General features: G+C 39.3%; 1 protein-coding gene across 1 annotated transcript in view; it reads right to left on the bottom strand.

The window, feature by feature from the left end:
* SNX4 (sorting nexin 4) overlaps positions 1-18,714 on the bottom strand; it is a 55,692-nt gene that overhangs the window by 27,106 nt on the left and 9,872 nt on the right. Inside the window, exons 3-6 of the mRNA XM_084642656.1 lie at positions 8,372-8,510; positions 8,139-8,288; positions 6,037-6,084; positions 251-306 (exon numbers count right to left, since the gene is read on the bottom strand). Coding sequence (XP_084498782.1) covers positions 251-306; positions 6,037-6,084; positions 8,139-8,288; positions 8,372-8,510 — 393 coding nt within the window. The remainder of the gene's footprint in view (positions 1-250; positions 307-6,036; positions 6,085-8,138; positions 8,289-8,371; positions 8,511-18,714) is intronic.

The raw sequence follows: 18,714 nt of genomic DNA on the forward strand, positions 1-18,714 counted from the left end.
AGCCTAGATTTTTTTTTCTGTTTTTTTAAATAAAAGCTTCGATTCTGCATAAGGTGATGGCATTTCCCTTAAGAGTTTCCTGCTCTCCCTGCGAACTGGGTTTTTCAAACCGCTTTTCACTGCCACTTATTGGGTTTGTTAAGGAGGTTGAAAAAGTGTACAGATAGCATACATTCAGAAAGGAAAAATTACATAGATAGCATACACTGTCATTCGTAATTACAACTGTAATTAGTATGAAAAATCTTACCTGTCTGGGTTTTTCACTCTGAATGTTGCATTAAGAGCTTTTAACCTGGACTCTGCCTGAAAAAAAATAAAAATGTTATAATGCAATTATATTTCAAAAACATCAAGCAACAATTTCTCTTTACTGGCAGCCACAGTAGAAAGCTGCAGTTTTCTGTCATAATACTTCATCAAAAATTTCAAACATATTGAACAAATCTGACAAGTGAGGGAGCTAATGTCAATCTGCTTTTAGAGAAAAGGCTAGAAAACTAAACTGTTCTGTGAACTAGCATGTAAACAGTATCCAGTATCATTAAACTAGTATAATCATAAACCTCAGCAAAATATTCTTTTCTTAAAATGTTACACAAACCACAAAATTAAGATATATAACCCTACATTCTTTTCAGGTGATGCAAGTAGGCCTAAGGCTATATGGACAAATTTTTTTATACATTTTTCAAACCAAATAAAACCAATAGTGGAAATGAACTTTATATGCTCTGAATTACAAAAACAGTTCCCCAGTGGCATCAAACACAAACCTATTGTGTGCTCTCATTTTAAGAGTTACTGTAGAGGAAAACTATATTATATAAGAGCCAGCTTTTGATGCAGTGTTCTTTTTCAATAGATAGGAAACTGCTATACTGAATCACAAATTGGATCACTGGATTTTCTTCAGTAAAGAAATAATTGCTTTAATTAAACTTTCTGCTCTGTTTCTGAGAAAAATGTTATTCTACCAGTGCCTGCAACAGAAGTATGGAATTCCCAACACTAATTCTTGCTTTTGTATTTTAAATGTTTTAAGAATTTAGTTAGAATTAATCAGTTTTTGTGTTTACTCTGCAAAAGAGCAACACATCTCCACTTATTTTATTTGTTTTACTGTAATTCCTATTACTGTAATACCTACATGTCCTGGTCATTGGGGCCTGAGTGTGCTAGACACTGTACACACAACAAAAAGTCAGTCCCTGCATCAGATAGTAAGGCATGTCTGCATGGAGACACTCAAGAAAATCAAGACAAATTAACTAAAGGTAAGAGGTCCTAAATTAGAGCACACGCAATCCCTGTGTGGATGCTCTCCTTCACAAGTTGCCAGAGTTCACTTTAGCTTAATCCTCCTTCAAATTAAAAGAGGTAGGTTTAAAAGAACCATGACTTCTGGTGCAAAAGGCTCAGTAAGAGTGATAATTCACAAGTGTACCTTCAGACAGAAAGAGTTTTTAGCAATGATGTTTGCTATAGGAATAATATTTTATGCATCAATTGTAGCAAAGTCAGCAACTCTTAAGAGCAGTTTTAAAAAGTTGTTTAGCAACTGATTCCAGTAGAACCCAGTGCTCGCTTGGAGTTAAGAGTACAAAGTTTCGCTTCATAAGCCTCTCCGTAAATTCTATTTATGAGATTGGCACCAGAACGAGACTGTTCTGCCTCCCATCACATTGTGTCCAAGCTGTACCGTGTTTGAATTTCACTGTAATATCCTTGACACTGGGATCTCATCTCATGTTGGTAGAGTGCTGAATACAATTAAAAAGCAATTTTGCTATTGCGATTGGCATGACAGCTACTGATGAGCATTATACATAAGTGTGGTCAAGGAACAAAAAGGAGTTACTTTCCAGCAGTAACTCTGCTTTTCCAAACATTCTACAGACTGAGGGAGCAAACATCCCAAACCCCGCATAGTCATCTCTCAGCGTGCAAAGGAAGGGGTTTTTAAATTTTATTTAAGAATAGATTGGCTAGTTTTCAACAAAGATAAGTGACAGGTGTCAAGACTCAATTCTACTCAAAGGTGTCTGACAACATCTTGGTCACGAGATCTGTTTCCTCTGAGCAGTCCGACTTATACTTGCTTACTTTATGGACAAAAGTATTTACACTACTTTATATACAGCTGTTCGAACTACAGAGCTAAAAGAGCTCTCAGAGAGCACGACAGTCAATTCTAATCTGGGTTGTAAATGCATCATCAAAAGGATTAACTAAATTCCAGTTACAGGACCAAATTCTGCCCTCATTTACACATACGTAATCTTTCAAAGCCAATGGAGTTTCACAGGTGTAACTGAGGAAACAATTTGTCCTGCAGAATCTTTACTGTTGATGATGCACAAGAAGGAAACAATACAGCCTGACTTCTTGTGCATCATCAATCTGGCCATTTTTTACACACTTATTTCACACAAAATCATACTACAAACTAGCTAAGGGTTACTATAAAGCTAGAGCAAGTTTATGTAAGATTTCTGGACAGACATTTCTGTAAATTGAGAGTACGTGCAAAAAGAATTTACAGAGGTGGTTAAATGGAGTGAATACTTGAAGTGGAACTGGCTGTCAACTGAGACTAAGTCAAGTAGCTTTCACACACACACAAGCAAAAACTGGATGACAATATGGAATATAGCAGTTAAAAAGAGGTATTGCCTTTGTGCTCAGGCATAGCCAGTGCAGTTTTGTTAAGGTTGTTTTTTTTTTTTTTTGGGGGGGGGGGGGGGAGCGCGAGGGCGGGGAGAAAAGAATTGTACACCATGTTTTTCCTCCTCCAGATTAACTATGACTGGGGTGGGAGGTGGGGAAGATAGTGCATTGTGTTTTGCCCTCTCAGAGCAAAAAATTTTGAGAGAACATTTAAACACATATTCTAAATTGCAGTATTTTGGAGGCGGGGAAACGCATTACAGCTGGCAGAGACAGAATTCTAACCCCGAGTAGTCAGAGTGATCCAAAATAAATCCTTCTGGTTTAAACACAGGATCTTCATCTGTTTGACTAGTGTATTGCAGTGTCTGGACTGTGCTATCTAATTAATCTGCAAACCCATTGGTGTTACAGAACAATGACAGCAAATGGGCCCATGACTCGCCTCTGGTCCTACACAACTACGCACTCCAAGTATAAATCTGCCTCTGATATTATTATTAAGCTACCATAAGGAACCAAATCAATCTGCTTACTAAAGACCTTTTATTTTTACATTCAGCACAGAAACTGAATGTATAATTAAAAGCTTTAGCAAAGGAAAGAGAAAGGCTCTATTCCCCATTATTTTATAAAAAATTCCTTAGAGAAACAGGGATTCCACAGAGAAAATAACCATGCACACTGTCAGAAATCTAGAAAGTGGAATGGCGATTGTCTCATCTTACATTTTACTTAAGATACCATCTGTCCTTAGACAGTTGTTTATTTTGAATATTTTGCAGTAATATAACTGTTGTTCTTTGGGTTCCTTCTTCCCCTCTCAAGTAACTTACATTTTAATAAAGGTAAATGAACTGACGAGGCCATGTATCTGACAATTTGTGTAACAGAAACTATATTTTTCTTACTTGCTCTTACATGCCATAATTTTCTCCTTTCTCCCACTATTATTCTGGAGTATCTATGTTTAGTTATTCCTAAGAGTTTAATAAAAACTTTTATTATGCCCTTCCCACCATTCTCAATGCAACTAACTAAAACCGCCCACACTGCTGTCCTCAAACACAGCCTAAAACAGAAGCTTTCATTAATTGATGATTTTGGGGTACAACATACATATGATGCCATTTAAAAATATGAGTTAGCAGCGTCTACCATCTGAATGCTTTGCAAATTATGATGTGCTATCAGTAATTTTAAGGGATGGTTCAGAAAACTGTCTTCCGCAGTTTTAACACTTAAAGAAGCAGTGCAGTGATAGGATCAAGTTTTTCCAAAAGGTCTGTCAAGCAGATGTTACATCCACATATCAGCCCATAAATAATCAAGAGGTTAATAACAGCATGGTAATTCTTGCAATTCAAATGAATACAAAGGAAAACCATTGCAAATGTTATTCCTATTTCTTAAAATTTTTAATTTTTTACCTTTTTAATATTCCCCTGTAACCCCTTCTCTCTCATTGTTTCCCTCTACTATTAAGAGAATATATATATTTCTTCCTGAATTTACAGCCTAGCTCCTTGGATAATAACTTGGCCTTTCTTTAATAAGGAATACGTATCTTCTTGTTCACCTGTTTTTTTCCATTGAACATTGACAGTACCCTTAATCACGACGTGGAAAATCCCATTATGTGGTTGAGTTCCCTAAACGCCTCAAGGTACTGAATGAGTACAGATCTTGTGACAAATTTTTTAATTAAAAAAAAAAAAAGTCCACTCTTAAGACTCCAGTGCCATAAAGAAACTAGAATGATAGTCCTAGATGCCTAGCAGTGTTAGAAGAGACACCCCAAGACAAAGGTCTACCACAAATCCACAGCATGCTTAACCATAATTCTGTGTCAAAGACCCTATATTCTGCAGCAGCTTCAGATAAATAAAAGCTCCGTTTTCATTTAATGGGAAAATTACACAAAAGGAATATTGTACTGGTGTACTATTTAATTAAATCTTAAATTCAATTTATTTTATCCTGCCTCTACATTTTTGATTTTCAATTGGTTGCAGAATTTTTTACTGAACGTACATCGTGGCACTGAAGACGTGGTCTGTATGTGCTGTGTGTGTTGGGAGGGAAGGAAGCTAGAGGTTGTGGTAGGTGGATGGGGACAGGTGCAGATTTTCACACCACGCAGACAGTTTGAAATTACGGGATATGGACATCAGCAGGATGTGCCCGGTAATACAATCAGCAGTGAATTAAAGTCAAATTGCCATTATCAGTAGGAGCCAGCATTAAACTTCCTTGTGATTAATGGGGACAGATCACACCCCAGAATTATTTTTTCAGGCTTTCAGCAGATTCAGGACAACAGTACTTCATTTGTTTATACTTAGTTCACATTTGAAGGTTTTCTTTGCAACCAAGCGAATTAGAGACTATATATTTAAGATGAAGGCTTAGATTCATGCACACTATATTTTGCACCCACAGAAGCAGAGTACATATGGCTATGCCCAAAAGTTGCATCTGTCAACAGATTCCCATGTACCCATACTTTGCCTGTGTACTAATGTAACACTCAGTCACCTATTCCTGCCTGTCCTCCACCTGTTTTCCCTCTCCCATTTATTTATTGCAGTGACTTCCTCAAAACTAATTAAAATTCAAATGGTCTAATTAACCAAGTAAAATTCTGCATAACATATCTAATCTGAGACTCAACAACAGTTGAACCAGGTAGGTATTACTTGGATTACTTCCATTGCTAGGGAGCACTGTCCTTTCTCCCATCTGACCCTTTTGGCTACTCGTCCTGTCAGAGACTTCCTCCTTGGTCTTGGCCATTTCTGCTTCTCTTCTGTTGTCTTGCTCAGGTTTCTTTGAGGTATCTAACTTATCATACCAAACCCCAGGCTCTGTTTCAAAATTCATTCAGGACTGTATTCAGAGCTTCGGCTGAAGCATTTCAGAGTTATTTGTACGTTCCACCGCACCACTCCAAATAAGCACCCTCTCCTTCAAGGCTGTCAACCTTTAGAGCTGGCCTTTACAGTCCTGCTTTGGCATGTTATTTGTCTCAGTTGGGTGTCACTCTGAAACCAGCTCAGTCTGCTTATAAAAATACAGGGGTCATAATTCTTAATATTAATTCTATGCTGCATCAAATATGAAACATGGGCAGATTAACTGACCTGTCACAGCTTCCCTCACTTATGAACTCTGGTAATTATCTGTTACATAATACTAGTACTACACTGTTTCCTTATATGGTCAAAATTATGCAGTTTGTCATGGGCCTGCTATTTTTAACACAACAGCAAGTATAACTCTGCAGAGACACTGAATTATGGTCTTTAATTGTGGTCAGAACAGTTCATAGGTTACAACGTTCACTACACAAATGCATACAATTACCTTTAACTGAAACCCGGTCTCGTTCACCATTTCTTTCCATCCACCTTCCTAAAAATAAAAGTTTCACTTCAGTAAACTTCACTAATAAACATATGGCACGCACAGTCTATGTGAGACATGATAACAGCACTATTTCTATGCAGAAAGGACATTGGAGAATCCTCTTTGGGTTATGTGGGAACCACAAGCATCCAAACATGGGCTCAGTCCCATTCACTAGACCAAGTTCTAAAAAAAGGTACGTCAAGGAAATCTTCCTTTCAATGTCTGGACTTAGAATAATGGGTCATTCTATACAACAGGTTTTATGTTTACCCACCATCCCCTCCTTACAACTTCTCCCCTTCACTATGTGACACCAGCAGGCTGCATTATCCTGTGTACTTAAGAGGATTCTTGTCTGACAAGCAATTCACACTTTATAGGAAGAGGGGTAATGGCAGAGTCACTTCTTTAATGTTCCCAGCCACCACCAATGTCAGGATTGAGACTGAGTTGAGGCCTCAATCTGCCTCATTTCTAGCTCATTATACGACTGGCTAAGCCATCAGACCAACAAGACCAAATGAATGAACCAGTTTTCAAAACAGTATATCTCAAAAATAGGGCACATTAATTTTTTTTTAAGAAGTGTCTTAAGTAAGAAACTGAAGTAGTCAAGATGGCAATGTTCACACTGAAAATTTAAAACTGTTCTTCTGTATTGTCTGGGTAATTCAGATGATAAACATTCAGCATGTTAACAGAATGTTCCTCCTAATAACCCACAGCAGAATACTCTAAATGTTCTAAGCTGAACTGTAATAGAGAAACTTTCACAAATAAGAAACAATATTAAGAAAGCAGAGGCAAATACCATACATGCCACTTTCCTGTAAGTTTTAATTACATTTGTCTTCATCAGGCCAATCTTCCTGTGATGATCACTATTAGCAGTGACAAAATATGATCCTAGACTTACACTAGATATTCAGTTGCAGGGTGATGGCAACAAAAAAAAAAAGTTCAATCTTATCTGAGCAGAAGAAAGGAGACTAATTCTTATCAGACTGTACCTAAGATACTGCACACAGTCCTGGACCCTGACTTTACAACAAAGACAATTCTTGACACAATGGAGTAAATTCAGAGAAAAGCAAGAAAAAAGGATTAAAGAGCTGAAGGAATTAATCATAAAAATGTAGGGCTGGAAGGGATCGCAGAAGAAGTCCAGCCGCCTCTAATGTATCAAGAAAGATTAAAAAGAACTAATGATGTAGCTTGCCTAAGTAAAAACTAAGTGGGAGATGCGAAAATGAAATAATTCAACCACGTAAATACCAAAATAGGCTTGAAGAATTATACTGTATGGTACAAGAGGATATGTATGTGTAACTATGAATCATGAAAAGTGTTCATTAATTTCATCCCAATGTGTAAAATGCAATATCACAACCTACTAGGCACACAAAGCAATTAAAATAATAATATTACCTCAATAAGAACACAAAACTCTGAGTCAAAAAAGAAATTTCAGTCACAGCTTTACAACATGACCTGAACATCAGTAAGTTCTAGTTCGGTTCTTTCCCCACAGTGGACACTCTAGGACTATCAGTGAGAGCATTCCAGTTGATCACAACTGTCAGACTGGAGCATGAAATAGCCAAGATCCAAACCATGTAAGGTTTAATAGATTAGTCAGTTGCATCCAAACTGCCCATCCCCTCAAAAAAACAACAAACTGGAAGTCAGTGTAATAAATGCTGCAAAATGTCTAATATGCTAAATATTTAAATTTAGTGTCAGGAAAGACTTCCTGAGTTACATTAAGTTGTGGAATAAAGTTCCAAGGGAGGTGGTAATCTCATCCCCTAATAGCCTTAGAATGAGACTGGAAAAAGAATTATAAGACACATTGTAAAGCACAACTGTGTACTGACAGGAGGTAGATTAGATAATCTAAACACTTTTCCTCCTTTAATTTGTTAATGCAGAAGTAGAGCAGGCAATAATTTATAAGTCACTGAAGAAAAGCTATTAGTCTTTAATATTTAAAAGCTGAACAACTAAGTAAAAGTGGAGGGAAGTACTTAGAAATAAAGAATGCTTTTCTACAATACCTGTGTTAAAAAGGAATAAAAAATTTTGTCCTGACAAATGATGGGATGCGAAGCCACACGTATTAGAAAGTTTTCCAAACCAATCCTTCGTCTTTCCACAAAGTCTGGATCCATGTTATCTGCTGATAACTTATGCCAAACAAACTCAGCCTGTGTGAACAGAATAGAATTAAGAGCAGCTAAATTTAGTGCTAAATGTAAGGCAAAGTGAGTTGAAGTTTCAACTTCCTTACCCTTTTTTCTGGCAAAGGTGGAACAACAATATGTGGATAGTTAACTAACAAATAATTCCTCAGCAACTCAAATTCACTGTATCGCCTCCAAAGGGAGTCTGGTGGGGAGCATTGTCCTTCAGTCTGTGACTCAACAGCTCTGAAAAATAAAATATCCCAACTGAGTGTTACTGATTTTTTCCCAAGACCATCAGTACAATTGTTACAATTCAGACATCAATTATATATATAATTTAATATAGTATATATATTTAAAAAAATCATAGTAACCCACTTGTGATTATTTTAATAATTTAACATACTTCAGTATTTAAGATTATATTTTAAAAGGGACACCAAGTTATTTCACAAAGCTACCTGAACTTTCTTTTAAACCTACTACTGGTATAAGTATCCGTCAAGATTTTTACATTTACCAGTAACTGGAAGATTTGAGATTCCCCCTTCCCCAGTTTTCCTGTTTGTCTATTCTATGTATTTCGCTTCACTCTTCAGATAGTCAGTTAGGGCCCAATCCACCACACAGTTATGCATATGAGTAACTGTACTCATGCGAGTAAACTTATTATGCACTGCAGTAAGCACTGTGGTTTCAATCTTCTAAGGACCTCTAGCCCTCAAGTCCCACAGACTTCTTGAGGAGTCAAAGGCCCTCAGAACTTAACAGGAGTTTTTTGCACATTGCAGGATTGAGTTTTGTGCTTGATACAAGTAAATGTTCACTGGCTCAGCCCCATAATTAAAAAATCAGTTTTCCCTGTTTGTTTGGATCTTCACACAGCAACTGGGGAGAAAACACACATTTTAAAACACATATGTAAGTGCAATTCTAAAGCCATAAAGATGTTTAAAGAGGCCTCAGAAATAAGTATAGTACCTGAAAGATCTTTTAAGTTGACTAGACTTCAAGATGGCGTCCTTTTGCTATTCAGAGGATTTAAGAGTTTACAGAACAAAAAAACCCAAACCCAAATTAAACCAAACGGGCTAAAGGAAGGGTAAGCAGGTACAACATAAAAGTAAAGTAGTCAACGCAACTGGTTAAATCTTGATAATACAACCCTTCTCCCCACCCACCCCAAAAATATTGTATTTTGTTATTTTCATTAGACACATAATCTGCCCAAATGCCCCATAGCTTTGCTATCGTTAGTCAGCTAATTTCTTGATGGCATCATGGTAGAAGCGCATCTTCAGATGGGATTTAAATGTGGAAAATGTAGTGGCTTTCTGAACCGGTTCTGAGGAGTGTTCCATGTGTGTAAAAAGCAGCATGGAAAGAAAGTGCAGAGATGGATGAAGGAGAAGCAAAGAGAGAAGAAAACCCTGAGCATTGCAGTTAGTAGTGTTGGTGACTCCCTAGCATTCTGTCTTTGAGTCAATATAGTAAGAGGACATTGTGCCATTAAAAGCACTAGTTTTTTTAGAAAACATAAACCTGAGATCCTTACTACTCGTGGTTATTCAAGAGTCCATGTCTTTTTGCAAAAAACAGTAATGTATTTTTACTTTGGTGCACTTTGCTAATTTCGGTGTAATTATATTCTACATATAGATTTAATTGGAAACAGTATTCATCACTTCCTGTGATAAAACTGTTGTACAGTGTTGTCATGCACTTTCACACAGCTGACTTGTTTAGTCCCAAAAGTGGCTGTATTTCAGTGCTGGGTTTAAAGAATTTCTGTATTGCTACAGATTGTAAAGCATTCTGGGATCCTTTGAGATGAAAAACTATATACACATCTAATATATTAATAATAAAAGAAGTATGTACTAAATAACCCCCACCCCCCAACACACACCGGAAATTCTCCTATATTGCAACAGTACACGTTAGAATTTAACCAGAAAATATTACTGATATGTTGCTCACCTATAAAGCACCATACAGTGCAGTGGTGGGCAACCTGCGGCCCACAGACCGCACGCAGCCTGTCCGGGTAATCTGCTGGCTGGCCACGAAACAGTTTGTTTACATTGCACCGCCCGCAGCTCCCAGTGGCCGCGGTTTGCCATTCCTGGCCAATGAGAGCAAGTGGTGCAGGCCACAGGGACGTGCTGGCCGTTGCTTCCCAGAGCTCCCATTGGCCAGGAACGGCGAACCACAGCTACTGGGAGCTGCGAGCAGCCGTGCCTGTGGACAGTCAGTGTAAACAAACTGTCTCACGGCCTGCCAGAGGGTTACTCTGATGGGCCGCAAGTTGCCCACCACTGATAAAGTTAAATATGCACATGCAGAGAGAAAGTCAAAACAGGGCCCTCAATGTGCAGACCTACAGTAGACTTAAAAATATCACTACTTTTTACTAAGTGACCAAATTTAATTTTTCTAAGCAGCAGTAAATGCATTCTGGGAACTGCTGGTATAAACTTACAGTGAGTACTATTAACCCTGCCATGGGATTACCAGCTGTAAAGACTTAATAGTACTCGGCAGTACAGTGTACCATTTCTTCCAGCAGATTTAAAGCTGTACAATGTCAAGTTTGAACCTGCTCCTATCCATTGTTTCTAGCTGTGGAGAAAGATTTTTTTTAAATCTATACCGCAAAAATCACTTTTTTTGTATATAATCCAATCAACTCTCAGTGCTATTTAAAACCTGGGTTTACATCTTCCACTTTCCAAATCTCTCAAGACCAAGACCAATAGTATCAGTGAGTCAGCTCTGGAAAATCTGCACACCAGCTTGCACCTTTCAAGGGTGTCTCTGGATAGCAGCAGTCTTCAGCTAAAAACGCTGCTAATCCTTTCCCTAAATGAGCCATAAATATGCTTTTATATCATTAAAAAATTTATCTTCCCACAGAGTTACTAGAAAGTCATCCAGGCTTTGGTAATACTACATTTATAAAGGCTGCAGCTGGAATTCAGTATGGCTCTCCATCACTCCTTAAGATAAAGTTAAGGAGTTTGTCTTCCATGTCTGGATCTGCCCTTAAATAATTAATAGACTAGAGCGTGCTGCTTTTTCCCCTTGTTCGTCAGCCTTCTAAAATAATTGCTCTGTTATACCCAGTGTTGCCAACTCTCACAATTTTATCACGTGTCTCAATATTTGGTGTTTTTCTTAAACCTCAGCTCCTGCAGTCAAGCATCAACTTTCATTTAAAAAAAGTCACTAGCCCCCATGGTTGAGGAAAAGAGCCAGAAATACCTTGCAGGGTAATTAGATTCAAAACATAGAGAATCCCTCTAGGCAAAACCTTAAGTTACAAAAAAGATACACAGACAGAAATAGTTATTCTATTCAGCACAATTCTTTTTTCAGCCATTTAAAGAAATCATAATCTAACAAGTACCTAGCTAGATTACTTACTAAAAGTTCTAAGACTCCATTCCTGGTCTATCCCCGGCAGAAACCAGCATATAGACAGACAGAGACCCTTTGTTTCTCTCCCTCCTCCCAGCTTTTGAAAGTATCTTGTCTCCTCATTGGTCATTTTGGTCGGGTGCCAGCGAGGTTACCTTTAGCTTCTTAACCCTTTACAGGTGAGAGGAGCTTTCCCCTGGCCAGGAGGGATTTCAAAGGGGTTTACCCTTCCCTTTATATTTATGACAACTCATATCCAGCTTCTCATTCGCTGTAACCCCTAGGTCCTTTTCTGCAGAACTGCTGCCTAGCCACTCGGTCCCTAATCTGTAGCAGTGCATGGGATTCTTTAGTCTTAAGTGCAGGACTCTGCACTTGTCCTTGTTGAACCTCATCAGATTTCTTTTGGCCCAATCTTCTAATTTGTCTAGGTCCCTCTGTATCCTATCCCTACCCTCCAGGGTATCTACCACTCCTCCCAGTTTAGTGTCATCTGCAAACTTGCTGAGGGTGCAATCCACGCCATCCTCCAGATCGTTAATGAAGATATTGAACAAAACCGGCCCCAGGACTGACACTTGGGGCACTCCACTTGATACCGGCTGCCAACTAGACATGGAGCCATTGATCACTATCTGTTGAGCCCGATGATCTAGCCAGCTTTCTATCCACCTTATAGTCCATTCATCCAGCCCATACTTCTTTAACTTGCTGGCAAGAATACTGTGGGAGACCATATCAAAAGCTTTGCTAAAGTCAAGGAATAACACGTCCACTGCTTGCCTCTCATCCACAGAGCCAGTTTTCTCGTCATTGAAGGCAATTAGGTTAGTCAGGAATGACTTGCCCTTGGTGAATGCTTTCTGACTGTTCCTGATCACAGAATCTTCTATTATAAAGCTAAGTTCTGATTGATTCCCATGAGAATCAATATAAACTAGGCAAGGGCATATTAAACTAGAAGCAGTTACATAAAAATGACACAGAAGGAGGCAAAGCTAGAATAATACTTCGTCTAGATAATACTTAGCCCTGCCATGAGTGCAGGGGACCGGACTGACCTTTCGAAGTCCCTTCCAGTCCTATGATTCTAGAAGGCTGCAGAGGAGGGTCATTTGGACCAAGGACCTAACTGTTGTTTCTTCATTTCTCACAATACTCCCATTGTATCAGCTTTGAAATGGACTGGTTGGCTCTAGCAAATATTCTTAAGGAATTACAATCTAACATGCATTGTTCCTAGTATTCATCAGTCCACGTATGCGGGGGGGGGGCGGGGAATCACACCTCTACATGAGAGACTAAATTGAAAGCATTAAAAAAAAAAAGTGTGTGGGGGAAGGTCACCTAAATTAACCCGTTACTTCCTAGGGGAGAAGCACAAGCTTAGTCTACCTACATGGAGAGAAAGAGGAATTACATATACTACTTAAATTACTGGTTAAGGAGTCTGCACCAAGACAGAGTACCTACGTTTGTGGAAGTTGTCTCATCCGATGAAGTGAGCTGTAGCTCACGAAAGCTTATGCTCAAATAAATTTGTTAGTCTCTAAGGTGCCACAAGTCCTCCTTTTCTTATTATTTGTGTTATGGTAGCACCCAAAGCCCCAGTCATAATCAGGGTCCGGTTGTGCTAGGTGCCATATACACATATAGCAAGACAGTTTGTGCCCTAAAAAGCTTACAATCAAATAAGAATATAAGAGTAAACTAAAAAGGCAAAAGACAAAGGATAGTGATCAGTATGAATGACACAGATCAGGTTAGTTCCCTTTCCTTTTCATTTGTTATGGGGCAAGGAAGAAAGCGGGGGGGGGGGGGGGGGAAAGCCTGGCAGCAGAGGGAAGAAAGCGGGGGGGGGGGGGGGGAGGGTTGAGAGGAGGGTAGGGCAGGCAACCAACGACCACACAGAAAATAAGGTCCAGATTTCAAATTGTGAAAAGCTGCCTGCTAACATCACAAGCATCCAGACACTCGGGCAGCGTTTCTCACATGCAGCCACCAGGGGCTTTTCTTGCGGCCACGCCTCCTGGGCAGTGATGGGGGGGGGGAGGTGGGAAGGAGGGAGAGCAGCAGTGGTTGGGCCCTACCCCCCTCTGCAGACACAAAAGCTGGAAGAGCAGGCAACAGGTGAGAGTTCCCCACCTTCCCAGGGACAGTGGGTTCGGGCTTCAGCCCTGGAAAGGCGGGTGGCAGGCAGTAGGCTCCAGCCACGGAGCTTCGTTCCCTGGCCGCAAGGTCATGGGCTCTGGCCCCAAGCTCACGCCCATATTACTCCTGGGCTCTGCTGCCTCCCCCAGTGTCCCATCACCCCTGGCCCCCGCTGACTCTGTACCCACCTCCCCATCCAGGGCTTAATTTGTCTCCAGACTTGCCGGAGCTGAATAAGTCTGCTGTGAAAAGTAATATCTCTATGTCAGTTAATATCACTTTTCACAGCAGACTGAGTGGCCAGCAAGTTGTTTTTGTTTGTTTGTTTGTTTTAAAGAAACCAAAAAACAAAAGAAACAACAAGAAAAAAGACAAGAACATGCAAAGCACCTTATTCTTGCTTCTATTCTGTTTGGGTCCAGTAAACAATAACACACCTGTGTATTATTTTTATTATTGAGTCTGCAAAAAATATCCTACATAAATAAATTACAATGATTTGGACATGTACTGTATGTGTGCGTATTTATTTGTTTTTCCTAAAGTTAATTAAGTATTTTAGGAAAAATGTCAGAGTGGCCACCAGCAAGACTTGGTAGCCACACTCTAGGCCACCAAAAATGTGTTGTGAGAACCCCTGCACTAGAGTCCTTGAGTACGCTTCCCCCATGCTCCCTGCTTCTGCTATTCCCAAATGTAGCTGCGGAAATCCCAGTTCCTTCCTGGGGCTGCCTCTATGATTGGGGGGGGAGGGAGGACTGCCTCCACCTTGGAAGGGCTTGCTCCCTCCTCTATATGTCTAGGGAGGATGAATTCTCCCACTCACAAAAGCCTTGGTCTGAACACAGAAGCCAATGGACTGAATGCTCTCATCCCTAGAGGTGGTCACTCCAGATTAAGTATCGAGGTATACTGACATGACAGTATTCTATGGAGATGACTTCAGTTTCCAGAGCTTTAATCAGGTACCCCCCACAAGCATTAAATTCCTTTACCATATTTTAAAAAAATAAAAATGCAATCCTACAAGACTTATGCTTCTCAAGCCTATTATTCAACTAACTTTAATACTCGTCCTAAAGCATAAACTCTTTAACTAACATTTACAGCTATTTATAGTTCAAAATATTCTTTGCTGCAGTGAATAGTTAAAAGACAAAACACCACCTCTACTTTTCCCCCCAATTTTTTTTGCTAGTCTAAGAAGAAATGGATGATACGTAACTTGGAAAAATACGCAGAACTGGAGAGTTTGAGTGGGATAAGACTGGGAAAAGTAAGAGCGGATGCTTTTGCAGAATTGTGATGGACAAAAACCATACAAATCTTGATTGTGAACCTTCATCCACAGAATTGGCTTTTTCAATAAGGTACTAATGAGGGACTGGAATTTTGTGGGGATGGATTTGGGAGAAGCAGGCAAGATGGGAGAAAGCATTTTTTAATTTTATAAAATATGTCTCCACATGGCTGCATTATGAAGCCATAAAATGTCACCGATTACAAGAATCCTTCTCCCGAGGATCTTGTTCCAAAAGGAAGTAGAAATTCACAGAGGTACTCATTACACTTAATACCTTCATTACCATCTAATTTTTGAGGCCACATTATGAACTCCATCATAAAATGCAAGTATTGTAGACCCAGCTTCAATTAAGATCATAATCACTTGTTGACATTCAATCAAACTTTTCAATTTGTTTTGGTTTTAAAAATACAATATAATGCTTGTACAATGTTCAGATAGGAAAACCATATGTTTCCCCTCAAAGTACAGTTCTAACAATACACTTTATTCATTGGCTGAACCAGCCTGCCTGGAAAAAATTAAATGACAAAAATTAAAACCTTCAACTTTTACCTTCATAACTGATGTTATCATAAGTGATTAGGAGATTAGGTTACTCTAAAAGCCACATTCCTTTACCCTAATTCAAAGCGCCAATGTGAAAAATTTAGCTCATCTACTTAACTTCTTCCCATTTGCTATATAAACTAATGATCTGAAATGAGCCATTAAACAGCTCTTAATGTAATACAAAGAGAAATTACTGCAGGAATCTTAAATGAGAAAGGAAGGAAACATATGAGCTTTATTTCCTTGTAAAACCAACAGCCCCCTTTAACTGTTTAAGCTACATGGTTAGGTTTTGCCTTTGATCTTTCAGGACTGGAGCAATAAATGACACTGTTGCTCCACTGAAGCACACCGTGTTGATCCTCTATATAGATGCTATATATGTGTACCCTTTAGAAGAGTCATGCAGTCCTTCCCTCACTACCTCTCCAAAAATGGATCTCTATATTGGGATCTCATGACAAACAGAATAAAACCATTAAGGTACAGTAATGTCAAACACCATTTGCAAGTTACCAATCACAGTGTGCCAAAATATATTGATAAAAGGTAGTTTCGCTGGCAGAAAACACTTTTGCATCCAAGAATCACCAACTGGCAAAAAACAAACAAAAAACCCGCCCAAAAACAGGGTTAGCAGGGTTCATCCCCCTAAATCCCCTGAATAAGAATTTAGGACAAGGGTCAAGTCAACACATGGACTGAACCTGAACCTGTGCCTCCAGCAGTGGAAAGATATTTAAAAAAAAACCATACAGACACAAACTTACCATGTTTAGTTCAGTGTTATCTTAGATTTAGCAGATATTCTTACTATACATCATGAATAGTCACCCTGCCTAATGAAGAGATCATACTTTGTTACTTTTCTTTTTAGTAAAGCCTGCATTCTACCATCTTTATATGTTACATCATACCTATCTGGTCATATGCCTTCATCATGAAATCTGAAAACCTATGTCAGTGCTGATGTACTATACTGCCCCCATGGAATAATACAGAATTGTGAAACTTAATTTCTGTTCCACGGAGAAGACAGAAACCCTCACAATACCGTGGTGTAGGGGATAGGGCACTGAGGAGGAGCCAGCAGGCTATGACTCCAGGATCACTTCTCTCACTATCTGTATTTATATATACTTTAAAACCCCTTAAAGTTAAGCAATGGCTCTGATCCCAGACCCTTGGGGGAGGCAAGTATAATTTCTTCCATTTTACAAATAATTTAGCTGAGAGCTTACAAGATCATTTCTACCAGAACTAGAAACAAAACTTGGGTCAAAGCCATGCTGCCCAACGGGCTTTCCTACTGAATGCAACAAACTAAGGTACTTGGCAATCCTGTCTAACTACTATCCCACGCTCTTCCCAGAATCCAGGAATCCTGATACCTGACTATTTGCTATGGTGGTAGAATGTTATGTGTTACAGTACTTCCCCCTCTACTGGCTGGTCTACATGACGGCTAAAACTTTATACTTTAGCTCAAGTAGCAGGGGTCTTTAAGTCTTTGGTTCAAACCCTGCCAACGACCCAAGTGACGGTGTCCTTATTGTTGCATATGATAGAAATTCTATTTTTCCAGTTTTCTTTTTAAGACAACTAGATTTAAAAAGAGAACCACCCTTGAGCAGATTCCATGGTTAAAAGCCATTACAGTTTTTCAGCTGTGGCAGTATGGAACACAGGTGGATCACATTTCATTCACCTGTCTCACATTTCAGTTGTTTCTATCAAACACTGGCAGGTTTAAAAGCTGCCAAAGAGAGCTGTCATCAAACAAAATCACTTATATCAATATTTTCAGTACCTAAAGCTCTTTTATTTAAATTTAAAATTGCCTGGTTTTTCAGAGGTGCTGAATACTTGCATTTCCTCCGGCATGAAATAGGAGTTGCAGGTGCTCAGCATCTCTGAAAATCAGGCAACCATTATTTAGGTGCCTGACTTTTAGGCACCCATGTTCACCCTAGCTTCTCTGCCTCATTTGTACAATGCGGATGGCATTTACCTACTTATCTCAGAGGGATACTGCAAAGACAGGTGTATGTTTATCAAGTGCTTTGAAGAGGAAAAGTGCTCTGACAGTGATTTTATGGAAGCTGTGTTACGGATACACTATCTCAGGACTGTTAGAAAATAGAAAACTGAAGAAAAAAGTTTTATCCGTAAGATCTTTTGAGTCAATGCTAACAATGTAAACCAAGAATTTAAATAAAATGGGATCCCTTTGGGAAGTCCGACATCTGAGATACGCTGGACTTTCGCAGCCTACAGAGCTGCAATGTGTTGTCAGAGAAAGAAATCCACACCAAGTTTTCTAATTGTCACTGATAAACAACAGATCAATAAGGAAATCCCATCAGATGATGGTGTGGTGAAACTTTAGGAAAAGAATGTATGCTGTGAATTTTAAAGGAAGATGGAGATACTATCACTTGCATTTTGAAACAAACCAGTTAGTGAGTTTCATTGACGCCCAGTGATAGTTTGAAACACATTAGGTCTTCTCACGGCTCAGTTTAGGGTGATCAGATGTCCCGATTTTATAGGGACAGTCCCGATATTTGGGGCTTTTTCTTATATAGGCTCCTATTATCCCCCACCCTCTGTCCCAATTTTTCACACTTGCTGTCTGGTCACCCTAGCTCAGTTTGTATATGTGCCCAGCTTGGTATATTTCCAATAGCCACATACTTATCTTCCATTACCAAGGCACATTCATAAGAACGGCCATATTGGGTCAGACAAAGGTCCATCTAGCCCAGTATCCTGTCTTCTGACAGTGGCCAATGCCAGGTGCCCAGAGGGAATGAACAGAATAGGCAATCATCAAGTGATCCATTCCCTGTCGCTCATTCTGGCAAACAGAAGCTAGGGACACCATCCCTGCCCATCCTGGCTAATAGCCATTGATGGACCCATCCTCCATGAATTTATCTAGTTCTTTTTTGAACCCTGTTATAGTCCTGGCCTTCACAACATCCTCTGGCAAAGAGTTCCACAGGTTGACTGCGT

This window comes from Lepidochelys olivacea (assembly GCF_965140295.1).
Source record: "Lepidochelys olivacea isolate rLepOli2 genome assembly, chromosome: 11".
Lineage (NCBI taxonomy): Eukaryota > Metazoa > Chordata > Testudines > Cheloniidae > Lepidochelys > Lepidochelys olivacea.